Source organism: Falco peregrinus, chromosome 11 (genome assembly GCF_023634155.1).
Source record: "Falco peregrinus isolate bFalPer1 chromosome 11, bFalPer1.pri, whole genome shotgun sequence".
Classification (NCBI taxonomy): domain Eukaryota; kingdom Metazoa; phylum Chordata; class Aves; order Falconiformes; family Falconidae; genus Falco; species Falco peregrinus.
In genome coordinates this window covers 2,277,612-2,304,841 of record NC_073731.1, presented here as the reverse complement: position 1 = coordinate 2,304,841, position 27,230 = coordinate 2,277,612, and the positions used below count along the sequence as shown (strand labels likewise).

At 42.2% G+C, this 27,230-nt stretch overlaps 1 protein-coding gene across 5 annotated transcripts; it reads left to right on the top strand.

Annotated features, from left to right (window-relative positions):
- The first annotated feature begins 1,390 nt into the window (after nucleotides 1–1,390).
- On the top strand, nucleotides 1,391–26,735 carry PPP4R3B (protein phosphatase 4 regulatory subunit 3B). Of its 5 annotated transcripts, none has more exons than XM_055815921.1 (16): nucleotides 1,391–1,847; nucleotides 2,969–3,024; nucleotides 9,293–9,391; nucleotides 10,935–11,555; nucleotides 15,011–15,088; nucleotides 15,859–15,975; nucleotides 17,138–17,254; nucleotides 17,723–17,872; nucleotides 18,849–18,951; nucleotides 19,961–20,002; nucleotides 20,618–20,776; nucleotides 21,476–21,645; nucleotides 22,785–22,924; nucleotides 23,376–23,539; nucleotides 24,005–24,207; nucleotides 25,047–26,735. In XM_055815921.1, exons 1-16 carry the CDS (start codon nucleotides 1,706–1,708, stop codon nucleotides 25,140–25,142), a joined length of 2,457 nt encoding a protein of 818 aa, XP_055671896.1. In that variant the 5' UTR covers nucleotides 1,391–1,705; the 3' UTR covers nucleotides 25,143–26,735. The 5 variants fall into 5 exon arrangements, with proteins under 5 accessions (XP_055671896.1, XP_055671898.1, XP_055671897.1 ...); XM_055815923.1 differs by having other exon boundaries at nucleotides 23,355–23,539; nucleotides 24,083–24,207; XM_055815922.1 differs by having other exon boundaries at nucleotides 1,392–1,847; nucleotides 17,723–17,854.
- Nucleotides 26,736–27,230: the final 495 nt, after the last annotated feature.

The window sequence follows — 27,230 nt, the reverse complement described above, 5'->3', positions numbered from 1 at the left end:
GCCTATTAAGGGTGCTTCTCTTAACGTTTTAGAGGTGGATTGTTTTGCAGATGTGGGCTGACTGCTCCCTGCCTCTTGAGGAATGTAAAAGACACTTCAGCAGTTCAGCTACACCAGTGCAGCTGGTTGAAAACTGTACCCAGCAATGCTCAGGGGCGGTCACACTCGGTGTGCTGCATGGCAGTACGTCTTGCAAAGGCCTGTCAGAATGAATGTCAGAGCGAGAGCTGAAGCTTAACATTAACATCCATGTAACACTTCCAAATCTGCCTGGAGAATGTTTTTCTAATGTATGGGAAAGTTGCACATAGTTACTTAAGGTGGTGCATTGTGTGGTAAACTTTTTCTTTCCCTTCATCTAGACCAAGATTGAGCTTACACCAGTGAAACACCAGTCTCATAAGAAAGAGCTATACTGGTGTGACTGCTTACTCCTTCAGACAAGGGCTGGAAAGGCCTTGCCTTGTCTGGGGGTGAGACATGCCCTGGCCTGGGGGGCACTTCCCTGCCCCTCTCGCTGCCCCCTCAGAGCCAGAGGGATTTTGTCCTGAGGTACATCCAGGCTTCCCCTTCTCCCAGTGGGTCCCGCTGTTCCACACAGCTTGGCCTCTTGCCCGCTTTTGTCTCCTCTTCCCCTGTTCCTATCTGAATGCTAACATGTAACTTTTTTTGTTAGTACAGAGGAAGGCTTTTAGGCTGGAAAACCAGCATTTGTGTGCTCCACAGTGCCTGGAAAGTGGTCTGCCTTAAATTGTACTGTGTTTGTAAGAACTAATTGAAGGTGTTTCTTGAATTGCGAAGCTTCACTGGGCAGCTTCAGCTGTAGCCCCAACCCCCCCATACAGCTCTACCAAGCGCGGGAACTGGCACCAGAACAGACGTTATGGTGCAGGCATGACTGTGGGCCCTGCGGCGGGCAAGGGGCACAGCAGCTCCGGGAGATGCTGCGGAATAACCTTGCTGCCGTTCAGTGCTCGCAAAGGACACCTTTTTCCTGCAGCCCCTCGCCCTGCGGGCGCTGCAAGCGGAGCTGTTACAGCTGCCCCCTCCCCGGGCCTGGCTGCGCGCTGTGCCCTCGCTTTGTGTCATGGCGCCGGCCCCTTGCCTGCCGCCGGGGAGGCTGTGTCTGTGCTGCTGCCAGCTCCCAGGCTCTAACAATGAAATAATATTTTTCAAGCTTTTTAAATTTTTTTTCACGGGTGAAATTGCTCGACAATGTGCAGGGCGGCGGTAGGCACGGCTGGGCAGAGCCGGGAAGCGCTGGCAGCCCCGTGTGAGTGGCCGGGGGAGCGAGGGGCGGTGGGCCCGCCCCGCCCCGTCCCGCCCCGCCCGCCGCCGTCCCGTCGGCGGCGCGGCGGCAGCTGCCGGCCTCCGTAGCCCCTGCGAGGGGAGCCCGTGGCCGGGCTGGGAGGAAGAGAAAGGCGGCGAGAGTCGGGTTACAAGATGGCGGCGGCGCGGCGGTAGCTGCTGAGGCGGCGGAGCGGCGCCAGCGAGGGCCCGAGCCGGGGCGCGGCGTCGCTCTCTCGCCCTCAGGGAGCCATGAAAAGCGGCGCGTTAAAGGCCCCGCGGTGCCCCTGAGCGGCCCGGCCGCCCTGCTTCCCCCCTCCCCCCCCCCCCCCGCCCTCGCTCCATCGCCCCCCGGAGGCGGAGCGGGCCCGGGCCTGCGCCCGGGGCCGGCGCGGAGGCCCGAGGCCGGGGCTGCACCATGTCGGACACCCGTCGGCGGGTGAAGGTCTACACCCTCAACGAAGATCGGCAATGGGACGACAGGGGCACCGGGCACGTCTCCTCCACCTACGTGGAGCGGCTGAAGGGGATGTCGCTGCTGGTGCGCGCCGAGTCGGACGGTGAGAGCGTGGCCGGGGCTGCGCGGAGGCCTAGGCCGCCCGGGCCCGGGCCTGCCCCTCTCGCTGCCCCCCTCGCTGCCCGGCCCCGCGGGCCTCCCCGCCGCGCCCGCTCGCGCTGACACCCGCCGCCGCCGGGCCCGGCTGCTGGCGCCTTCCTCCCCTTCCCCGGTCGGCAGGGAAGGCGCCGAAGGACAGCGATCGTTATTTTTGTGCCCCCCTTTCTTCCCTGTAGCTTGCGGCTCCGCTCGAAGTTCCCTTCCCCCGGTGAGCCGCAGCGGTGCTTAGGGCCGCGGCCCTAGCCTTTCGCTGCCAGATCCCCTGCACGGCTCCGTCGCTTTTGACTGAAAGGAGTTAAAAGTTGTTATTACATGAGGCGACATTTTGTTCGCTTTCAGAATGATTTTGCTAGCTTTTGAAGTGCTCTTTTCCTCCCCTTCTTGCTACTGTAAAAAGTTGGTGGGTTTTGGTTTTTTACCCTTAGAAATTCACCGATTGTGTTTGAGTTGCCTGGTGTTCCGCGTGTTTTATTGCGCTTTAAAGTCACCTTAAGGGTCTGTTTTGGAGGGGGGAGGAGGGTACATGCCACTTTGTCAGCCGACAGGTGCTAATGTGCTAAATAAACCACCTAAGACTGGTATAAATTACTCTGAAGCTGTTGCCAGGATACATACACTACTTGCATACACAAGGTAAAGGTTTATAGTATCTAGATGATTCACTTCTGAAGGACAGTTGAAGGAAATAAAAGCAAATGGCCCACGTGGCTTCTATGGGCAAAAACATTTTTATGTTGGGCAGTGTGTTACCTGGTGCAAATGTGTGTAGGTTTGCTAAGCGGCCTTGAAACAAGCTAGTTGTCCACCAGGTTTCAGGAGAAAAAACATGGCTACAGAGAATTTTGGTCTAAATTGGAAGAGAAAAGTACATCTTAATATGGATATTTCTGTTCAGTTCTCTTACCTGGTTTATTTTAGGGAATTAGGTTTGAAGAAGGTAGTTCTTCTGGATTTTCTGTAAGATACAGATTAGATTGAGCACATGTTGGCTGGCACGTGGGCGGTTATAAGATGCGTGATGTTGATTCTGTAAATTCAGTAAATATGTCTTCATAACTTTTCCAGGTTCGTTACTGTTAGAATCGAAGATAAATCCAAATACTGCATATCAAAAACAGCAGGCAAGTATTATTGCTAAGCTTTATTTTTTTCTGATTGCTGATGCTGAAGAATTGTTTTACACTCAAAAGTAATTGCATTTTCCAGAAAAAAGAAAAAAAAAAAAAGGGAAGACAGCATGGCATGGAGTTGTCAATGGTGTTTTCCATAAAGGTGAAAAACTTGCTTAGAAGCGTGTGGGTGCTGTAATACTTCACGTTCTAGAAATTAAAAGTATGGACCTCCAAAAAAAACCCTTTTGGACTTTAGGCTTTGAAGAGAATGTATGCAATTTGGATAAATGTTGAACTTATTACAGGAAATATAGTTAGAAAAATACACGTGTAACTCTTGTCTCCTATCCCAGGCAGTATGAAATAATTGCCCAATTAAGAAGGCAAAACTTTGGCCAGTTCTGCTACAGCTTATTTACTTCTTAAGTTCTTTTTCTGGAAATAACACGATGGAATTTGTCTTTGTGGGACTTCTTTCATTGTTGCTGTTTAGTTTTTGTTTTAAGCTTTGGAAACTTCTGCTATCCTAAGCAAAGTGGCTGGCCATGGTGAGACTTACTTGCACGGTTGCGTTTCCTAGGGGTAAGCCTTCTGCAAAACAAAGAAGTAAAACAGTTGGGAGCGATGTTAATAGGTCGTTTTTGTTTAATCCACTAAAAAAATTAGCTTGCTAAGTCTCTTCTGCTTTTATTGCTTTTTCCTTTTGCATTAATTTGTGGTGTCTCTAACTGCATTGTTCTCATGGTTATTACTGGAGTTTTTTTCTGTCTGTTTCTTTGTTCTTCAGTAGACTCTCTGTTCCTTTTGTTCAGTACTTTTCATCATTATGGTATCCAGAAGTGTTTCAGCCCTAGAAAACAGTAACTGTGTTCTTCCTAAGTCATGAAGAGACAAATCTTTAAGGATTTTGTTTGTTTTAGTGACATGTTACGTTACGAGAATTTGAGGAAAGAGGTTTTGTTAGCTCTCAAGCACAGGTTGGCTCACTTTTAAGTTAGGAGCGAGTCAGAGTCTTGAACCTAGCCTTTCAGAAAGCTCTGTTTCCTGTGGTTTCCACTTTTCACTTACGAGGTATTAGTTCTTTTAGTCAGGTGGATGACAGTCACAGGCTCTCCTGGGGCGGGCCATGCTGAGGAAGGAGGATGGTGTTCATGGAGCTCTGCAGAGTTCAAAGACAAGAGCCTTGAATTCCTTCCTGTTTAGCAGAGGAAACTAATACATAATGAAATAAGAATGCAGATTATGTTGCTGTAAAATTTTAAAGTGCTTTCTTTTGCAGGCTGTTTTTCGAAACTTCATACAACTGATTATTTGAAAGCCTTCTTTACTTAATTGGTAGCAAAGTTTCAAGTAACTTAAGTAGCTTCTGTGGTTGGTTTTCTTGTGGAAGTCTTTATAGGTTGTAGTTTTGAAGAAATCAGGCTGAGGTTTATTTTGATTGGCTTTTATTACTGACCCTAATGCTTTTGTGACCTCATGGCTGAAAGTGTTTGCTTCACTGTTCACTCTTTTGAAGAAGTTTGGTTTGGGATTTTTTTTTTGGAAGAGGAATCACAATTGATGATTTCCAGAGACAGGTTCTAGGTTTATCTAACCTGTGAAATTAGACAGCTTTTGGTTGACGGAGCTTTGTCCTCAAGTTTTACGTGCTTCCGCGTGGAGTAGCAGAAAGCAGACCTTAATGTAACATCCCCATGCTTTTCTTAGTTTGTGAGATTTCAGTCTCATCACTAAAAGAATGTAGTAGTCACACCTGGGCGTCTTGGGAACAGATCCTTTTTAAAAATGGTGGTAAGATTGAGGCAGAATGTCTTGGTTAACCAGAGATGAAGAGAGGCAGTCATTCCCCCAGCGCCCTGCTACTTGAATGTGGAAGCCTATTACAGGGTAGCCTCAAGACTTGAGGCTGTACTGATCTGCCCAGGGCAGATGATTGCAGGTGAATGGCAGCGTGGAGGAGAGCTCTGTCTTCCACTGGCCAGAGTTCAGTTGTGGATTTTCTTTAAGGTGCTGATCATCTTGGTTTTGGGGAAAGCCACAAGATGATGTGGCTTGATGGAAGGGAAACGTGCCCTGCCTGTGCATCTGTCCTCTTATAAATTATTTGAATGGGTTTATAGGGTAGTTTTCAATTAAATTGTGATTTGCACAACATCCTGTGAAAAAAGAAAGACCAGTTGGTTTTTAGTTGCTGTGCATCATCCTTTGATTCCCAGTATTACACTGCTTGTGCTAAGTAGTACTGTAACTATTAACTAACTGTAAACAGGGCAGGCCTGTTACCTGCCTTCTCAAATCATGTTTGTGGTCACTAGCTTTGGTGCAGAATCCAATTCTGTCAAGGTGTTAGGTGTGCTGTAATCATGACCTCTTTCTCAAGGGAAATAGGACTCGGGTTGGACAATAGGTGTTGGGCAGCTCGGCATACAACATAGAAGAATCTCTATTACATGTATGGAAAGAACGTGAGAGCCTGGAGAGCTTTAGATCCCCCTATATTTTGGGGCACAGGCTTTGAGAGTTACATAACCCCACTGGACACTCTGTGTTGGCCAAAGGGCAGGGTCAGATGTGTTCTGGAAGCTGTAGCAGGAGCAATTTAAAAAGTTGTTACCACACCCATTTGTTGTTCCACCCTCTGCTTGAGGTTACTGTTCCCTGGCAAAACTGGCAGAAGAGCGTGTCTTCAGTGAGAAATCAGGTGGGTCCATCCTGTGCTTTGTTCCTCCAGCGCAGTTATGCAGGCAGTAATTCTCAGTTCCACGGCTGTAAGACTTTAAACTGCTACAGAAATCCTTAGTGCGAACACTGCCTTCTGATGTTCACTGTCCTTTAGGTCCGCGCTGTCTGTTTTCAGACTTGAGAGGAAGAACGTGTGCAAATACTGTCTTTTGCACAGAGTTGCCGTCACTCTCCTGAGAACAGAAAAATTTGCTTGAGGCAAAGTGGGAGTTCCTTGAGGCCAGGATTTAACACATTTGCAGGGGTGCTGTTAAAACCAGCCTGAGCAGTTGCCAGGGGGGCTTCTTCACTCCTCTTTCATGCCAGCACGAGTATTCATGTTACTGCATGACAGTTTAGGTGAAGAAACTGATTCCGTTGAAATACCTCTTCTGCTGGGTTAATTTTTATCAGCACACGTTCCCCTGTCTGGTTCACTGTACAGCACACCCGTGCTGGTGTGGTGAGGTTGAGGGCTAGTGCAGGAACAAGGAGAGGTGGCGAGGCAGACATTGTGCAAACCAGTACCAACGCAGAAGAGAGGTTTGCACTAGTCTTAGTTTAAATTGTTGTTCTGAATATCTCTTCTTTTGTTTGTCTGTATGTTGTGTTTGAGTAAATTCAGGAACATTGCTGTTACTCATTGATGGAGCAGCACCGCGAGTGCTAATCTGAGCGGGTGGGAGTGGTAGTTTCTCGCAGCAGCTAGGCCTGGAAGATGTCCGTTTGTGGGCCGGCCTAGGTCATGCAGGAAGTGTTCGCCAGACAAGTAGGTTTTATACTGGTATTGGACAAATATTTTCTTAGGAAATTATCAGTCTTTCAGAAATATTTTTGGAGAAACTTACATAACTTCTGCCTTGTGTGGGCAGTACAGATTGTAATGAGTACCATTCAGTAATTCGAGAATTCTCACAAAATTTTTGAGTGCAGTATCTATAGATGTATGCAGTCATTTTAGTTACTGCACTATTTCTCTTACTTGAATCGTTTTGGGCTACGAATAGGATTTCTTCGTGTGTGTGTCCCTCTTTGTTCATGTATGTGGCCCCCCTCTGAGTCTCAGCTTACCTGGAAGTGTATCGATTTTGAGTGTCAGGGCATCAGTAATTCCACAGAATGTTTCACGATAAGCATTTCAGAGTTCTCTAACAGCCATAGAATTGTACTTAAGAATTCTTATTTTTTGATTAATGTCTGAAAGAGAACCAGATCAGGGAGCTGATCAGACTTTTCAGTGCCCACAGCTGACAGTTACTGCTTTTTCCTTGAAGCCCAGTTAACTGCTCACTGAAATGGCACCCTGTAAACATGGAGATTCAGCTGTCCAGGAGCCAGAGATGAGGGTGGACAGCTGTAAGCAAAAACCGTGTCAGCTATATGAAGCTGTCCCATTTGCGCACGTGAATCAGAGCCCAAAAGCAGCAATACTACCTATTAATATTTGTGACTGTGGAATAAAGGTGCAAGTGTAATATAGGATACAGTAGTATAAATAAACAACTCTCATGAACAGCGTTAAGACCATAGTGCAGTGAGCTCAGTTCTTTCCAGACTTTAAAGGACTATGTAGAAACAAGAAAGAAGAAAAAAAAAAAAAGGAGTTTGTGGGAGTGCTGCTGGTTTTGGTGTGTGTGACCTGTGATTATGTTTTGAAAGAGGGAAGTTTATCAGTTGGTGGGCATTTGTCAACAATGTTGCTGTAAGAGGAAGATGTTATAGTAAACTTTAAAAGAAAAAAAAAAAAAAAAAAAGGCGAGCACAAAACCCCCAAAACATGCAATTACACATGGATATTAAGAGATTAAGATTACCGTAGAAATAAACTGAAGAATTACTGCCGTATCAGTGATGCTGATTTTCATTCATGTTCCAGAGTGGTAACTGTAGCAGCTGGTTAGTTGTTTATTGAGACAGAGGTGTGTTTTTCAGATAGCTATGCTGGTGAGTTTACCTACTGTCCCGTGCCAGCTGCTTGTCAGCAGTCCTGTCCCAAATGTTAGTCCCCTCACATCTGCCAGCAGAAATACTTACAAGCAGTCCCTGCCCTCTTTAAGCCTGGGTAGCTGTGCTAGCAAACATCTGTTTAAACCACCTAAACTAACCTGTTTATCAAAAACATATACAGAGTGCTGTCTGACAGTAGGTTCATGAGTAGCAGTGATCACTTGGGTATTAGTTATAGTTTTGTCCTGTCTTTGGTGGATACGTGAGGGACGGGGATGGTTGTACAATACCATGTCATGGGTTGGCCTTTTAGCAGAGTGAACGCTTTAATTGATCAGTTTCATTGTTTCGTGTCTTTTGGTGCACAAAGGGAACCAAGAAGTATCTTGAGGGTAAAGATGCGAGGGGGAAATGACAGCTGCATCTGTTGCTTATTGCCCCTGGAGTTTCCTGAGGTATACTGGGTATCTTTAAGCCAGTCATATATTTGTTTGAGTTTGGTTGCTAAGCTTGAAGATATCACTTTGAATATTTTGTTTACTGTAAAAGTGATGCATAAGGTAAAGACTTCATAGCCTTGATAAGCTGTGTGGTGACTATTGACCTTTGTAAATGTGGGAAGTAAATTACCTTACTGACTATTAAGCAAGGGCTTGCTGGATTTTTTTTTCTTTTTTTGTAAAAAAAAAAAAAAAAAAAAAAAAGATGTGGTAACAGTTCAGGAAGTCAACAAACTTGGCAGAACGTTGAACTGTTTTGTTGGAGCTTGTGACATGTACTGCAAAATTAGCAGAGAGCCATTCAGTTTGAACATTTTAACATGAAGATGAGTTTACTGTAGGATGCTGAACTATGTGTTTGAATGTTAAAGCACAGGCTTACATTCCTTACAGTACAGCAGCAGGTGTCCTAATATGTCATAAAAAAATCTTCTATTCAGAAATTCTAGCTGAATCTTCCAGATATACTGTGAAAGTGAAATTGAATTGATGGAGGCAGTAGTGACAGAGAAAAAGAAGCTTGCTCAAACAAAAATACCTGTTGGCAAGATGCTTTTAACTTTAGTAAGAACTTAAAGAATTTTTATATTACTCAGGCTGTATGTCTTTTAATTTAGAAAAGAGTATTTTCACATTAGTTAGGCATTATTTCTCAAGTTGTGAAAGCTGTATTAAACCCTTTCTGAGGAGGAAACGCTGTAATACTGGGGTTTTGTTTCTACTTTATTAAATCTCAGAAGACTTAAATTGTTATACTGCAGGTTTTCTTAATCTCCTACAACGTGTGCTTTCCCTTTTCAAGGCTGTTGGCTTAGAAGTGTGTTGCAGAAAAATACCATTATAAGTGCTCTGGATATGAAAAAAGGTATATTTAAATACATAATATATGAGGTAGTGGTCATAAAATAGCAAAGAAAGAAGGGCGATGTCCCTTATGGCAGAACAGGTGATTTAATATTTTAGTGTCTTATGTTCTTTTTTTGACAAGTGTAACTTCTAAATTAAAATTATTTCTTCTGTAGACATATGATTTGGTGGAATGCAGATTAATATGCAGCATAGACCTCTTTCAGAAACAGTTATTTCTTTTTGTTTTTCGTTTTAAACAGGACACCCTGATTGTTTGGTCAGAAGCAGAAAATTATGATTTAGCACTGAGTTTTCAAGAAAAAGCTGGCTGTGATGAAATCTGGGAAAAAATCTGTCAGGTACAGTTAACTTTAATATTCTGTTTCTTCCAGATGTTTTTGTGACTTCTGTGACTTTATGTATTGGCTGTAATTTTTAAACCTACTTGTAAGAGAAGCACATACTCGTCATTATTTTCTGTGGCTGTTCTGTTGAAGATCTTAAGTTGCTGCTATTTAGAACAGTAGTTGTTGCATTCATAATTGAATTTCACTCTTCTGAAAAATCAATGTAATGGTGAAACTCAGGTGCTAGGCATGTTAGGGGTTGGTTGTTTTTATTAGAAAAGGAAAATCGAGAGTACTGCATTTTCATTGTTCTTCTGCCCAGCAGCCTTAGGAAGGTGACTTGTTGGAGTGCAGTGGAACTGAAAATGCGTTGTAACGCATAGGAGGCTAGATACTTCACCGTGAGAGACACGGGTGGCATTGCTGTATGAGCACAGCAATGTCAGTGATACTTTTTTTCATCAAGACCCAAGTCTTATAGGCCATCTGCGTGTTACGGGTATTTCAGTCGTCATTGTTTTATTATGAAACAGCATAGGTTTTATGTTTTCAACTCTGGAAGTAAGAAGTCAATGGCGTTGTGCCTGTGTGTACTTAAAAGAGGAAACCTGGGCTTTCATGTTGGAATTTGTCATAACCTTCTCAGATATTGAAATGATGCAATGTAAAGCTGTTAAGAAGCATAGAATTCAGATTTCCTAGCAGTTTCCTTTGAAAAAACTAGGCGATTTAGATGCATTGTTAATCTTAGCATGTTTTGGGGTATAATGTCTTCTCAGCCAGTTCTGAAAGTAATGGATCCTAGTAACCGCAAGTGTATGTGCCTAATAAAAAATAGTCCAGGTTTTAAATTGGTTTGAAATTGGGGCTGAGCTGATGGCCGGTGTGAGGGGAGGTCTCCCTGGGCTCAGGCGCTGTACACCTTAGGCACTGCCATCAGACTCCAGAATTCTTCCTGCTTTGTCCTTTGAGACTCCTGCATAACATGCAGTCCTCCTTGCAGGAGTTAACAACAGGAGGTTACAAATTCTGGATCAGTGGGGGCAATGAGAAGTATAGGATATGTGGAAGACTGGGAAAAGGAGCTAAAGGGACAGATGAGGCGGAAGGAAAGCATAGTGGGACACAATAGCTTCCTTCTCTTGTTCGATTTCAGTACTTGGGACCTTTTCCTGCCTCTGTTCTTGGTCTTTTTGTTGTTTCACTTAATGTTGGTATAGCTGTGGGCTCTTCCTATGAGTTTAAGGCTTCATGTCCTTCTGTTTGAGACACCGAAAGGTTTTGGTACATCCTTCTCTTATTTTGTGCTCGTCTCCAAGGTGCTTCAGATTTCTTATCTGCACAGGTATTGCTAGGGTACTATTGAGGATAACGGTAGGGAATTTTAAATGTAGAATTTAGAGGCAGCAAACTCACACTTCTGCACAGGTAGACATTTTCTAGGCAACTGAAGAAGGTACAGGAGGGCTTATGTGCCTGTTATTCTTGTTACTGACTTGATTATTTTTATGTATGTTTTGGGATGAGACAGTAATTATGTGTGCTTTCTTCTTAGGTTCAAGGTAAAGATCCTTCAGTGGAAGTCACGCAGGACCTTATTGAGTCAGAAGAGGAACACATAGAAGAAATGCCTGAAACTAGTCCTTTGATTGACCTTCCTACTTGTGAACTCAACAAACTTGAAGAGATTGCTGACCTAGTTACCTCTGTTCTCTCCTCACCCATCCGTAGAGAAAAGCTAGCGCTGGCCTTGGAGAATGAAGGCTATATTAAAAAACTACTACAGCTTTTCCAGGTCTGCGAGAATCTGGAGAACACCGAAGGCTTACATCATCTGTATGAAATCATTAGAGGAATTTTGTTCCTCAACAAAGCAACTCTGTTTGAGGTGATGTTTTCCGATGAGTGTATTATGGATGTTGTTGGATGCCTTGAGTATGATCCTTCCTTGGCTCAGCCAAAACGGCACAGGGAGTTCTTGACCAAAACAGCAAAATTTAAGGAGGTTATTCCTATAACAGACTCTGAACTCAGGCAAAAAATCCACCAGACTTACAGGGTACAATATATTCAGGACATCATCTTACCGACACCATCTGTTTTTGAAGAGAATTTTCTTTCTACCCTCACTTCCTTTATTTTCTTCAACAAAGTTGAGATTGTCAGTATGTTGCAGGTAAGTGGGTTTAGTATGGTATAGATGGATTATGTATAGAAACCTCTAGCTGTAGTTACAAAATTGATTACAGCTCTTTTAACATTGTGTAAGTTAATCATACACGCTTTCATTTGCGTAGTGTTTTGAATGCTTCCCCTTATTTCTGATACCTTTTATTTTGTATTTTAAAAATCGTAGATTTCAGGTGAGTATATTAATATTTTTTAATGGCTTGTAAACAGTTAAGGGTTCTTCTCCTTTATTCACAAGTAACATACACATTTTGAGCTGGTTTTGTCTAGGTATTTAGGGAACAAGCAACTTCTTGTATTCTATCTCAAGCACATGTGTGCTGTCCGTATAACAAATTCTGAATCTGATTCAAAAGAGCATGTTCAGAACCATTCCTGTTATACTACTGTTACTTTATGGTACTAATTCCAAATGTTTATGTTGCAGTATAAAGTAGTTTGTTGGGCTTTTTTTCTTCATACTGACATCCAGAAGTAATAATTAATAAATAACCAATATGTCGCTATATCAAAAAAATTACTGCATACTTCGTAGCCAGAAGCAGGCTTAAAAGTAGTTGTGTGACAACCAAGCTGGACCGTGTATGGCGCCTTGGTGAAGAGCTGCATGTGAACTTCATGGCGTTTTGGGTATTTTCAATTCAATTTTGTTGTGCAAACTGATGGGTACCAGAGTGGCTTTATTCTGTTTCTGATCTGTATCCTTAGCAAAATGGTTCATTTGTGTAGAATAGAACATGATAAACCTGTCGGTTTTGGGCGTGGATAGTCTCTGTAAAATAGGGTGAACTAGGAAAATGTATCAAGGGGGAAGGTAGTTAAAATTGTGGAAAGATCAGGGCACTGGAGAAATAACATTACCATAAGGAATATTTCTAAAGAATGCAGTAGGTGACTGGGGAAAAAAAATCAAAACTACAGAATTGCAGAGAATTGCATGAATAAGCTTTCAGGCTTCTTTCTGGTTTCTTCTTTGTGGTTGAATAGCAGAAAGAAACTCAGAAGTAAATCCCACTTGTAAAATTAATGACGTTGTGTTAAAGATTTTCCTTTTCATTCTTTTGCATATGTTACTTTTCTAAAACTAAAAATAATTTCCGTATTATCTTCTGAGGCCACGGTCCTGTTTTCCATTTAAGAGATTTTTAACTCTTTAAAGTTCATTATTTTTCATTTAGGCTTTACCGTACTGAATATTTAATTGTGCCGTAACAGAAAGCTATGATTCCCTGTTGGTTCTAGTACTCTCTGAAGAAAGTTCTGAAGTCCTCTGATGGTTCTTTGCTGCTCTCTCACTGCTGTCTTTGCCACAGTAGAGAGAGTATCTGGCACGTAGGTTTGCCTGTCTGTTTTAAAGACAAATCGAGGCATGCATGGTGGCTTAATGTTGATACTTGCATCGTTTAAGCTGCCTTGAGAATACAAGCTAAGAAGAAAGCACACACAGAAGAGGTGTTCTTGATAGTTACGCTTGAGGAAAATTACATGGTGGTACAGACCCCAGCTTCAGGACTGTTTTCGCAGTCCCCTGGTGTAAATCGGCTTTTTGTTGTGGCACAAGAACTCTAAAGCTCCTTTGGGTTTGGTGTACACGTTAGGAGTCTTGTTACCCTAAATACACTGGCAAAGCTCCCTAGGAGAATGCAGTTTATAGGAGTAAGAGATTGTGTTTGCTGCAGCAGTAAAGCTCCTTGCTACGTGCTGCGAAGCAGTAGATCCCGGTGCTGCTGTCCATGAAGGGCAGCATGTGGGAAACCGAGTGAGCACAGAAAACAAACCCAGGTCCAGCCTCGCTTTAGGGCGTCAGGCCTGCACTGTGTGGCAGCCTTATACAAGCAAGAGATCTTTCTGTTGCCAGGTGTTCTGTAGTGGAGATTTTCTAGCCTATCTGTGGTTAATTGTGGTATGGTCATTTTTTTTTTTTTAAACTGGCTTAATTAAGCTGTTAAAGCCAGCAAAGCTTAGAATAAACTACTAAGTCTGTGTATGTTGCGCTCTTGCTCTGATGTTGATTCCAGGTATCATTTGTTTGTAAAGCACTTCATTCTCCACATCTTAAAATACTCAGGAAAAAAAAATCTGTGAGGCTTTCCTGTAATTGTAAAAGTTCTGTATTATGTTAGTCTAATAAAGCGTACGGATTTTAGTAACAGCACACAAAAACAGAAAATACCCTCTATGTTATGCAATGTAATGTTTATATATATATATTTATTGGAATGCTGCTATTCCATTCATGTTTATTCAATGCGTAAGTAAAGTTTATAGAGTTGAATCAGTGCAGTGATGCATAGTTTTGTAATGCTGTAACATAATGTTACTATTTGCTTTAAGATTTATATTGTATTTAAAAAGTAACAGAGACATTTGATTTGAGAGAATGGCAACACTGTGTTCCACATGGAGGAGCACAGAGAAATCAGCGTTCAGAGAGCGCAGAAAGTGCCCAGTTGACAGGTGATGGAGTTCACCCTGGTTTTCTTGTACCTCTTGAGTATTAGGCAGTGGTCTAACTGAAATGCTTAACAAGAAGTGAAATGTTTTCCTATGTATACTTAAAAATAAATGTCTTGGTAGTAGAGGATCTGAATAAGAAAAGCAAGTAATACTCAAAAGTTTCCCAGATTGGAAAATCCAGACCTCTACAAGTGGGAGAGGTTGTTTCATTGAGCGTAAGGTTAACGAGGACATGGCTGCAGCGACCTGGCAATGTGTAAATCTAGTCACCTTAGCATAGGTGGGCTGAGGAAATGTTTGCAGTGCTGCAGATCCAGAAAAGGGTAATCAATATGCAGGAGGTGTTAAACTGGAGTACAGCATGGTAAAAATTGTATTTTGCTTGGTAGATTGTAGTGTACAAGTGCATCGGTTGCTGCCCTGGAAGGCTACATGCAGGGCGGGAGCCTGGAACAAAGGCTGTCGTTTTCTGTAACGTTGGTGCGTGGGGGTGTGTAGCAAATCATACCGTGAGTGTGTGGGGTAGGGCAGAGCTGAAAACCACAGCGGGTGGCATGGCAGAGAAGGAAAGGAGATGACATGTTCTTTAGAGAGCAGTGGTTCAGAAGGCAGTTGTAGTAACCATCACCTGTGCTCAGCTTAACGTGTGGTTCTGGTCTGGACCTGCTTCCACCGCGCAGAATAAGCACTGAAACAGGGCCCTGGGAATGATCCTCTGGAATGCGTACTCGCATTTCCCTTTTTTGTGATAAAATAACGGAGGTGTGGAGAAAAAAAAAAAGGGGGAAGGGGGCCGGGGATGACACGGCGACGCAGACACGGGACCAAATCACCCTTATTTACCAAATCTACTAATGCGTATTTTTTCGTTTGTAGTTAAGCTTAAAGTAAGTTGACTTCCTACAGTGTGGGACCCAGTACAGACCTATGATTTAACTTTTAAGAAGCATTGTGTAAGGTGTGTTCTTCTTATGTGTTACACAGGAAGACGAGAAATTTTTGTCTGAAGTTTTTGCACAATTAACAGATGAAGCTACAGATGATGACAAGCGATGTGAATTGGTAAGTCAGTGGTCTTGGTGGTTCTTTGAATGCTTTAAACTGCAGGTCTGGATTAGGTAGAAATACCAAAACTGTTCTGGTTCTGCAGTCACTTTTTTGTAACCCTAGAATCATTTCGACTGTAGCTTTTATGTACTCACTAGCAAGGTATTTCTTGCAAGGTAAGCTCTGATTTATTTGTTCTAAATAATTATTTTATTGTTGAGAAAGCACTAAGCTGACGTCCTAGACCTCAAGTTATACTTTCTCCCAAGTACTCATTAACGTACCACGTCACTTACATTTGTCGTATGAACACTGCCTTTTTCACTGTACTTAAAAGGTCTTTTTGAATGATTATAAAGTCCTTTGACTGTGAGGATTACCAGCAGTCCCTAATAGTTATATCACAAACATTATTGAACCTTGTAGCAGCTTAAAATGCCTTGTTAAAATCTTGCTTTCAGCAAGAGAAGCATCTTTGTTCTAGCAAACAACAGGCACACCGGACAGGAGTGTAAATCCCTCATATGCCAGGTGCGGTAAAATAGCTACAAGGCGACTTGTTTCTGAAGTAAATTTCACCCCTTAAGTTGGTGGCAATTTTTTGTTGGTTTTACTTCCTTTTGGTTTCCTTTGTTGAAGACTGGGGGAGAGAGAACCAGAATGATACCACTTTCTAGGAAGGAGCATACCAGCCAGTACACAAATGGATACAAATTGTAACAGTTTCCTACTTGCAGGGTTTTCTGAATCCAGTACACCTGAGGTTGTTTTTTCCTATATGACAGGTTAACTTTTTCAAGGAATTCTGCGCATTTTCTCAGACGTTACAACCTCAAAACAGAGATGCATTTTTCAAAACTTTGGCAAAGTTGGGAATTCTTCCAGCTCTTGAAATTGTAATGGTAAGTGAAAACATAATGCTGATATTAATAAAATGTTTTAAACCCACAGCCATTTAACCAGGTTTTTTCTGGATCTGCTAAGCATCTTTGTGCAAGTTTGATTGGACAGCTTTGTTCTGCTGGAAGTTGAAATCCATTGTAACGTTCAGGATCAGAAAACTGTGGACATCTTTCGGAAGTAGCCTGACTTTATCGCTAATGTTATTTTTACTTTACATGAGGGAGAGGTCTGTGATAAATGCAGTCCTTTTGACAATGTAGCTGAGGAAGAGTACCCTTCAATTTTTAATGTGGCAGCTTGATTTTTTTTTCCTGTTGTTGTTGGAACAGTGCCAAAAAAGTATTTTTAGATAATCTTGAACTGTTAGCTTGTTCCTATCCGAAAGATCACGTAATCCTGTCTTTTCAGAGGTATAAAGCAGATTATCTTAATCAGCTTAATCATTATGTGAAAACATAATTTTTTTCACTCCTTTGGTTCCAGCAGCTGTTGCTGCCTGACCTTTGCAATCATATGTCAGTGCTGATGTTAGCCAGAAACTATAAATTGAAGGGGTTTGATATTCTAGAGTAACAGTCTCTGAACTTAGCAAAGGACACCGACTGTCCTATAAAAGTCATACAGCTTTTCGGTGATTAGATAAACCCTAATCTCATTATTCTTTTCCAGGGCTAGACCAGTCCCAGTATTTCCTGTTACGTTAATATTTTAGGCTTAGAAGCTGTACGGTTACCACAGGAAATTACATACCTTAAGTAAAATTATTAATTCTTGTTGCCTGTAAGTAAGTACAGAAACTTCTGTACAAACTGATTTGTACAGTTGGTCCTTTTATGCGAAATCAATAAACTGTGGGTAATGGGTACAGAATATCAGCACCTTAGATATTCTAGTAAGCAGCACAATATGTTTCCTGCCTAAATGAGGGCTAGCAGATTCACAGAAAACCTTACCTTCTTTCTAAAGGAGGGAAATAGTGGGGAAAAGGTTTTGCTGGGGATTGATTTTTGTTCTGTAACTGAATTACTGTGTCTTTCATATAAACTTTTGTAATAAAATGTTCTCAAAACTTTTAATTCCCTATTCTTTGCAGCTTTACTTGATCATAAATACCAAACTTGATTTATTCTAATAAATTGCTTATTTATGTTTTTTAATTAGGGAATGGATGATCTGCAAGTTAGATCTGCTGCTACAGATATATTTTCTTATCTGGTAGAATTTAGTCCATCCATGGTCCGAGAATTTGTAATGCAAGAGGCCCAGCAGAGTGATGATGTAAGTAAAAGTGTTTGGGGCATTTGCTGAATAGACTAATTTTAGAGCAAACAAAAAAAACAAATGGGGGGGGCAGGGGGAAGAAAAAAACCACTCCAAATTTGGGATACAATATGTGCCCAATAAACCTCTCCAGAATTTGGGATACAATATGTGCCGAAAAATGTAGATACTGGAAACGTAGGGAAAAGTAGATGTAAGATACAGAAGTGTCTGAGCAAGTTGGTTTTCCATGTGTTCACAGCAGTAAGATTGTAGGTCGGCCTAGCAGTGATTTCTGGGGGGGGGGGGGGGGGGGGGGGGGCTGTGCTTGACAGAATGCCAGTGTCTAAATACAACACAATTTTTCTGTTTCACTTAAGGAAAAAAAAAAAAGAAACTTGATACAGAAACTAGGGAAGTCATTCCACTATTGAAACCGTGTCTAGTTATTTTGTGGTTTGTTGGTTTGGGTTGGTTTTTTTGCAGGATATCCTCCTCATCAATGTGGTCATTGAGCAGATGATCTGCGATACTGATCCTGAACTTGGGGGAGCCGTTCAGTTAATGGGCCTTTTGCGTACTCTGATAGACCCAGAGAATATGTTGGCCACAGCTAATGTAAGAAAATACAAAGGGGTAAAGACACTTTACTGTCTCAGCAAAATTAATAACTTGATGTTCTCTGTTACTGTTATTGTGGTCTGAGGATTAAAGATGTGTTTTCTTTTGAGTGTTGTATGTGGCCTGATCAGCTTAAAATTTTCCATTAACTTCTGATAATAAAAGATATGCGTATGTGACGTGGTGCAAGTATTTATCAAACCAAGCGGTCCTGTGCTTCTGGGAAATAGCACTACTGTGATCACGGCTCCTGCGAGCTGGATGGGAAATGGGGAAAGAAGAGTCCAGTAGCGTCTGCCTGAAACCAAATCAGTGGTTTAATACCAATGGCACAAAAAGGATGCAGCTTCATCCAACTGGTGCCATAGTTAGTGGAGGATGTATTTATATTTTTGAATTCCAAATTGCTCATGTGTGTTTAGACAGCAAAGTTAGAATAGGAGATTTGTAGCAGTTCGCTTTAAAACTTGGATCGCTCCTTCCTTTCAGCTGCTGACATTTTGAATCCAAACCAAAGTACAATGTATTTGTAATTTAATGCATACTCCATGTAGGAAAACACGTTGTAATCTTACTCGTATGTTGATACACCTATCTTTATATATAATGTAGTGAAGTGGACCAGATCGTAATTTTTCTTTAGCATAGAAAGGTTTGCATGTTGTTATGGATAAAATTACTGCGTTTAACAAGGGTTTAAGCAAATTTTGTGACACGCGTTGAGTCGCTGATGTATTTGCAGTATATATTTGCATCTGCGGTAGGGATTTTTTTTTGGTGCTAGCTGGGTTGGTTTGATGCCTCGCAGGTCTTTTCCCAAAATAAAGACACATGTCTTCATTGAGTGAAGACAATGTTACAGGCCCAACCAAAGAGACACAGGCAGACCTGAAGGAGTCGACAGAGTTGTAGGCTGCTTCTTATGTTACTGCTCTTTATTTAAAAGGTTAGATACAAATGCTTGTATTTAATAAGGTTGTGTTTGTTCTAGAAAACAGAAAAAAGTGAATTTCTCAATTTCTTCTACAACCATTGTATGCACGTCCTTACTGCACCGCTACTGGCTAATACATCGGAAGATAAATGTGAAAAAGGTAATGCTGGGTCGGGGGTTTTTATTATTGTTCCTCCCCCCAAGTTCTCAAGGGACTTACAGTCGTGGTAACAGTGATAAGCCTGTGCTGCAAGCTGGGAAGACGCTTGCTGAAAACTGTTGTTTCTCCCGTGATAGCGGTTCTGCGAGCAGACGTTTGGATAGCCCTTTCTGCAGCTTTGAATGGTAACACGTCTTTATGCTGTGCTTTGTAAAATATGTATCTCTTTGATGTGTGTTGTTAATTGTATACTAGTCTAAAAGTTTACAAAATGCTTTGATGTTCATCAGTGGTTACATGAGTCCAGGCATCCGGCGTGCTCAGGTGATTCACTCTGAAGACGTTTTCACTTGGCTGTAGTACGGAAATGCTGAAACAGAACTCTTCAGAGAAATACAACTTGGAACTCTTTCGTCTTGTTCCTTTTTAATTTTTCCTGGTGACAGCAAAAGAATTGGAAATCTCCGGCACACACAAATAACAGCAGTTTTTGCCTCTAGTACTGTACAGACAGAAACCTAACATCATCACGGTCTCTCGAGTCAGACTTTTTTCTGAGTGCTCTTTCAAAGAGATCAAATCAGACCAGTATGTATTTGGGAAAAACATTTCTTTTGTCTTACCCATCTTCCCATGTTAAGTCAGAAGAATAAATGTTTTATGCATTTTATACAAAAAAACCCAAACATGCAGAATATCTGTACTACTCATTTTGTAATGTTATTTGAAAAATTTAGAGTAGTCACTTTCATCTAGGTAGGAATAATATTCCTAAGTATGAGGTCACATATTTTCACCTAGCTGAATTTAAAACTTTGTAGTGTAAATTGAATACAGAAATCTCCGCTTGCTTTTTTGCTGTGTGTTTATTCCCCTGTAGCTTACAGAAACTTCTGATTTGATGAAAAGTGTGAACAGCTGGCAGAATTGATTGTTTATCCCCATCTTTTAAATATTTACAGTGCTTTGAAAATATTTTTCTGATTTTTGTTTTTCTTTTGTTTATCAGATGCAGTAGTTGGGTCCACTAAGAGTAATACAGTTTGTCCTGGTAAGTTTTGATTTACCTTGAGTTTTGAAACTTGTATGGTGTGTATAGTGGTTTTATTTTTTTAAAAAAAGTTAGATATGTCCATTCTTTATTTTTTTAAATACTTTTTATTGGAAGAGATGTAGGTGCTTTGCTTCCCTTTCGGCAACAGGAAGCTGAAGAAACATTTTCATCCGCTTTTGTACTGAGTTTCACTTTCCCCACCCCCACCCCAGTCAGCCTTGCCACTGAAAGTTTAAATCACTGTTAGCAGAATATGGAGCAAAGAGACGTAGGCGAGTTCTGCAGTTGGGATTTTTATCTGTGTGGGCTTATTCTTTGAGCATTATGAAGACGTTGCTAATTAGTCTGGACTGCAGTAACCTGGAACTTGCTGATCCTGGAAGAAGTGCCACTGCCAGTTTAGAGTGATTTTTGTGACTGGGTGGGGGAGGGGGGGGAAGCCAAATTTGTGTGTGGTGGTTTGTTCTGACTCAGTGTCCCGCTTCCTAAAGCAATCCAGTGTGCCCTTAAAAACATGTCAGGAACTGCAGTAGCAGCTGAGCTTGGTGATGATTTGGTGCATGACAGTACTTTTTTTGTCTTAATAACTTAAGGCGTTAATATTTCTTGTAGATAATTATCAAACGGCACAACTACTTGCCTTAATTTTGGAGCTGCTTACTTTTTGTGTGGAACACCACACGTATCACATCAAGAATTACATTATGAACAAAGATTTGCTAAGAAGAGTACTGGTCTTGATGAATTCAAAACACACATTTCTGGCCTTGTGTGAGTATGGAGCTGTTGTGATTTCTTTCTTCAACCCTTTGTAGGTACTGCGTGGGATGTGTATGAGTAGAAGTGTATACTTAAATCCAAAATTCATGTTCATTTCCTACTTATTACTGACTAGCTGTTAGGTAATTTTGGAAAAATGGCAGCAGATGTCTGTTAATGTAGACCAGTGCAGTTTATGGTGGGAGGAGGATTGTTGTATGTTTTGAAGCCCGCAGTGATCCTTTCAAGTCTTTATGAGAGCAAGGGTCATATGAGCTGTCTTATCTCATTTAAATGGAAATTCTGCCATTTCTTAATTACATCATAAATACAGTGCTCCTGGTGGAGAGCGAATGACATTTTGTGAACCTTGGTATCTATTGGGGCTGATTCTGGGAGGTAAACACTGAAAAGAACGGGAAGGAGCTAACAGTTTAACTTCACGTGTGCTAAAGTTTATTGCTGCCGTATTTCAAAAAGAAATTCATGGACCCTGATCCCATTCAAATACCAGGAAGGTCAAGGAACGGAAGAAAGGCTGCCTGTCAGCAAATGTTTCTTCTGAACTTTGAGGAAGTGGTTTTTAATGCTCTTGGTTTGGGGATGTGTCTTCCTCTCAGTAACATCAGGTTTGCTCTGTTCTTTCCAAGAGAAGCAGGTCGCAGCCCTGGCATGTAGTTATTAAATTCTTGAATTTCTTTCTTCATACAGGCGCTCTTCGCTTTATGAGGAGAATAATTGGTCTAAAAGATGAATTTTATAACCGTTATATCACCAAGGGAAACCTGTTTGAACCAGTTATAAATGCTCTGTTGGATAATGGAACTAGATACAATCTGCTCAACTCTGCTGTGATTGAGCTGTTTGAATTCATCAGAGTGGTAAGTTAAGCAGCTTCTTCAGCTCTTACACGTGTGCAACATCTCAGGTAGAAATAATACAAAATGCCAATCTTTCCCTTGAAGTAGTGTATTAATACTTAAAATCAAAAAGTGGAAATCCCATAGATAAATACCCAAATAGAACGGAGCCAGTAAGCTGCCTCACGCTGGTTTTACTTGATTGTCCCGGTACAGAGTCTGTGTCGGCCCCATTTATGTGCAAGTCTGCATAAAGTACCCTGTGGGTTAAGTTCTGCTGTGTGCTTGACTGTGGTGTTCGTCGGCCAAACCTTGAAGCGAGGAATTAAGTGACATATGTTATATGTGAATAAGCCTGGCTGGGTGTTACTGGGTCTAAACGAGGCCAGTTTGACCATAAATTTGAATGATCCTTGTCCTTTGAGATCCTGCACACGTGTGCTTTCCTAGCCAGTGCCAGCTCGGAATCGGTAGCTTTGTGGGAACAATGTGAGCGTGGACAGGAGAGGCCGGGCAGCCGGCTGCTTGTCTTGCTGGGGTGGAAAACAAGGACTTGCAACCCCTCCTGAGCTGTGGATGCCTTGATGCAGGGAAGTCTCGGGGAAGCTTTGTGGCCTGTGAAAATGAAGGGCAGTTTTTAGTCATGGGATATCGTAGCTGGTGTCTTTCTCCAGCCAGAGGAGAACGCCTTGTGTCTCTGGGTGCCTTTGCCGGCGCAGTATGAGCGTTAAGGTTCGCCTGAGACAGCGGGATGTGTCAGAGGATGAGTGACCAAAAGGTGCCTAATCCCGCGTGTGCGGCTGCAGTTACTGGGGGCTAGAAAGAGGGGTGCAACTCTGGGGGGAGCGAGGCACAGCTAAGCTCGTGTTTCTCTCAAGAAGGCTCAATTCTAGATAGCAAGCGCCATGCTTTAATCAAACTGTCACCGATAGAATTGGGGCGGTACTGAGCATATGGTCTGTTTATATGGGAAATTCAATAATTGTTTCTAGATCTCAGCTTTTCTATTAAGGAAGAAGCTGATTACTTCGTGTTTGTTCTTTACAATAAAGTTTCGACTCGGGACAATGAATCAGTTACTTTTAAAAGCAAACTCTAAAGCTTTTTGGGCTTCTGCATGTTAATATTTGAGACTGAAATGCCATTTTGTTCTTATGCAGGAAGATATCAAGTCCCTTATTGCACATATAGTTGAAAACTTTTATAATGCACTTGAATCTATCGAATATGTTCAGACATTCAAGGGACTGAAGACAAAATACGAGCAAGAAAAAGACCGACAAAACCAGAAACTGAACAGGTAAATGACAGTGCCATTATGTAGTACTGCTGGCCAGTTTTTTTCCTTCCTAGAGGGCAGAAGCGGCTGAAGGCTGGGATTGGGGTTGGTTTTCAGTCTCGATGAAAACTTCTTCAGTTAGAGTAACGCCCATCTGGCTTCCCTTGGGGCCTACTGTAGTGGAGTTCATATTTGTGAGTATATTAAATGATACATTTGGAAAACGCTCAGCTTACGAAGGGCAGAATCTTCTTCTGTCATTCAGAGCTGGGGCTCTGTCTGCCACCTGGGGTTTTGGCGACGCTTACGCTGGTGGTAGAACCGGGGAGGGAGCTGGACTGCCTTCCCAAACGCACTGAGTTCACTCTGAAGCAGCAGGAGCCGTTTCCGGTCCTGGCCGAGTCTGGAACAGCAGGCAAGACTTGAATGGCTTGTCATGTGTCTCTTACAGTGTTCCATCTATATTGCGTAGCAATAGATTTCGCAGAGATGCAAGAGCCTTAGAGGAGGATGAAGAAATGTGGTTCAATGAAGACGAAGAGGAAGAAGGTGAAGCTGTTGTGCCTCCAATTGAGAAGTCAAAACAGGAGGATGATTTTCCAGATAGCTATGAAAAATTTATGGAAACTAAAAAAGGTATTTACACAACTTCAGCTGGTTGGTACTGGAAGTGCGCTATGGCAGATACCTGGCAGATGCCATGTCAACAAACCTGTTGCTTGTGCTCTGTATCATAAGCAGGAGTAGGGGTATTGCATGGAATTAAGTAATGAATTCCTAACGTGTATTTGCAAGCTAGTTTAGAGTTAAAATACTGAGTTAAATTGCACCAAGCATGCCTCTGGTTTAAATGACATTCAAAAGCAAAACTTTATCTGTGCTTGTGTGCGCCAAGTGAGCAATGTCCCCACGTCCGCAGCATCTGTGCCATTCCTGGTTCGAATGCTGGCGTGCTTTGGGTGAGGTTAGTAGATGAGCTGTTGATTGAAACAACTTTAAAAAAAAAAAAAGGGCAACCTTTGCTGTGTGATTATGCTGTGACGGGGATTGTACTCCATGGTGTGCAGCTGATACTTAAGTACGAAAATGTTTGTCCCTCAGCTAAGGAGAGTGAAGACAAAGAGAATCTTCCAAAAAGGACTTCAGCTGGGGGATTCAAATTCACTTTTTCCCACTCAGCCAGCGCAGCCAATGGTGCAAACGGTGCAAACAGTAAATCCATGGCAGCTCAGACGTCACCAGCAAGCTCCAACGGCTCCTCTTCAAAGAACACAACCCTGACCACAACGGTGACAGCCACCAAGGTGGGAGAACTCGCACAAAAGCTGCTGTCCTGGCGTAGGCCAGCGGGGCGGTGTCGTGAGGTTAGCGTTAGCCTCTAGGCAGGGTCTTAGGTATCAATTCACCCAAGGCCCTGTCTCGTTAAGCCCTCAGTAGTTTTGGGTGAGGTTTAAGAAGGCGTTAGGTGGGACTGGGGTCTGTTGGTATGTCTGCTGGGCACAGTTTAATCTCGCATCTTCTGCATAATTTAACTGTTCCCACTCCTCAGCTTTTAAAACTGCCCAGGTGCTGCTGTGTGTGATATACAGACAAGATTTGGGTTTTTTTCTGAACTACGTTAGTGCCTTCCCTGGTGGACAACCATTACGCATTTTTAAGGAGATGAAGTATAGTGATACCTCTTTTATGTCATACAGTCGTGCGTTGTTTTACTCTAGCCTGTGCAAACTCCTAAGAGGCTGCAGGAAAGTGTGGCAGAAATGTTCCTGCACACACCACAGACTTGCCAGCAAAGCGGATGTGCAGTGTACACATCAGCTTGCGTGGCTGTCCAGTGGGGCGCTTAAAAAGTGATTTTTTTTTTTTTTTAAATAATGCTGAGGCCAGATGCAGCAGAGCAAGGAAGTTCCAGCGTTGGTTTTTTTTTTTTTTTTTTAACCTTGAGGTTCAGAAACCGTCTCAAGACAAGTGGGTATTTGAATGAAAAAGGCATCGCGAAGAAACCTCCTGCTGCAGGCTTGATGTCCTGCAGAGGTTGGCTGGGGAGGAATGGACTAACGTGGCACTTTCCTGGGTATTTTTTTCCAGTGTGCAAATTTCTTTTTTTTTTTTTTTCCCCCTTTTTTTTTTTCCCAATTGGCAGGGAAGTCTAGTTGGCCTAGTGGATTATCCTGATGATGAAGATGATGATGAAGAAGAGGAGGCATCTCCAAGGAAAAGACCACGTCTGGGTTCATAAATGAAACCAAAACTTTGGAATAAAAACTTTTATTATGGGGTTTCAAATGCTGCAACTGTTTTAAGAGCTAAAAAGAATCTGATTCAGAAAGCTTTCTCCCATGAGTATATAAGACAATGCAAGGAGTAGCAAAAGAAACTCAGTATATCAGCTAGAAAGGGTTAGTTCTGTAAACACAAAGCTTCCAAGGAACTTAATATCTTTCTAGTTATTAAGGAGTCTGCCATTCAGGCTGTCAAAAAAAATATAAAAATATTAAAAAAGTGGGTTAGTATTCACAGAACCTGGATGATGGCTTCTCAGCAAGGAAAGTCTCAGGTGTCGGGAGGGCAGGGGGAGGGAACGGTATGGTAAACACTTTTTTAAAAATATTGCAGGGTTTCCCCAGTGTTTAACAGAACTAAGAAAAAAAATAATTCAAGCTAAAATTTTGAACCCAGTAATCTTAATTTTGTAATGGTGCTGTCAGTTGTGTTCTTTTAGCAATGCCTCTTTTTAAAAAAAAATTCAAGGGAAAATTTAACTGTTTGCATAAGAACAATCCAGATTTTGGGACCATGTATTACCAATGAAATCGCATTTCTCATGGTTGGCGGGAGGGCCGCTGCAGTTATAGTGCATGTTGAGTTGTTGAAAGCAGTTCAAAATGAGTTTTAATTTCTATTTTTCAAGAGGAGAAGACAGAAGCTGGATTCAAAATGGATGGTTTTCCTTGGGTTTTTTTTCTCAGACATCCAGCAATGTCTATGCCAAGGAATGATTGCTTCCAAAATATCTCCAGGAGCTGCTGGTGTCAAAGCGGTGGCTGCCACGGCACACGCCATAGCTGTTGCCTTCGCCTTGCGGAAGATGCCGCATTTGAATCACTTTCTGTGGTGTTAAAGGAGCTGCCTCTTGGAGCAGCCCGCCGCTTCCCCTTTGCGAAACACTAACAGGTTTTTCATAGCAATGAATTTAGCAGCGTTTTAACACCAAAGTCACTTTGGACCAAGACAGAACGATTACTAACCCAACACCGCTCTCCGAGGCAGAATCAACAAGCAGCACCCCGAGTCTGGGTGTAATCCGAAAGCTGCTTTTTAAAAAAACAAAAGCACATTCCACCTAGGTAAGCAAACTGTGACAAAAATGAGTTGACAGAGGCAAACAGTCCAGGTTTTATTTTCAAGAGCAGCGAGTGAACTGTAAATATTTTAATGTTAGTTTGCCCGTTTGTGATCTGAGATCATGATGAGAGGAAGTTTCCCAGCGACAATTGATGTGTCAGAAACGCTGAAATATGAAACCAGCTGCAATCCACCACACAGATCACTCTTGTCATATGTGTTATGGGTCCATTTCTCCTGGAATAGTTTAAGCTGAAGCAGTTTCTCTGTTTTGGAGATTTTTGTAGTTAGTTTTAATTTTAGCTATTGTTTGGAAAAAGATGGGCTGTCTGTGTAGATATGAAGTATAGTTTTTTTCCATAAAACAGAAGTTTATTTTGTATTAAAAATACCACTGTACTTGTTTTACACCATTTGTATACATGTGGTGATATTAATGCTGAACTGTAAAATTCAGGAATTAAAATGTGACCCTGTAATTCCATAATTATTGCTTTTGTTTGGTTTGTTACACATGGTAAGTTAACTCAGAATTTTAAATGTGGCCATTTTAGAGTATTTTTGAAGATTAGTTATCCGTGCAGTTCTAAAAGTAACTCTATACCACTAGATGAAATCCCACAGGGAACGTGTGAGCTCTTCCCGACACAGAAGCTGGACACGGGCGTTCCGAGGGATGACGGTTCGTGTGCGTGGACCTGGGGACAGTGGTATTGCCCTTCACAGCACCAGGCAACCAGGAATGGGACTCCTGAGTTTTCACCTGTGTGATGAAGCACCCAGTCAGCTCCAAACGCAGAGCAGCAGAGGAAGTGTTTGCCGGTAAAGCATGGCTGCTGCATCATTGCTGTGTGCTCACTCTCCTGCTGACCATCACCTGGGTTTCTTCCTGACGCGTCCTTTCTCTCCTCTGGTAAAGATGATTACCTTCCTCTGGCACCGCACACGCTACTCGAGCGGCAGTTACGCAGTATGTGCCTTT

Bases quoted from the DNA above. Each gene is read 5' to 3' on its own strand.
- PPP4R3B (XM_055815919.1), top strand. From the start codon at position 1,706: ATGTCGGACACCCGTCGGCGGGTGAAGGTCTACACCCTCAACGAAGAT. The intron at 9,392-10,934 runs GTACAGTTAACT...CTTTCTTCTTAG, and splicing joins TCTGGGAAAAAATCTGTCAG to GTTCAAGGTAAAGATCCTTC. The intron at 17,873-18,848 runs GTAAAGACACTT...TGTTTGTTCTAG, and splicing joins ATGTAAGAAAATACAAAGGG to AAAACAGAAAAAAGTGAATT.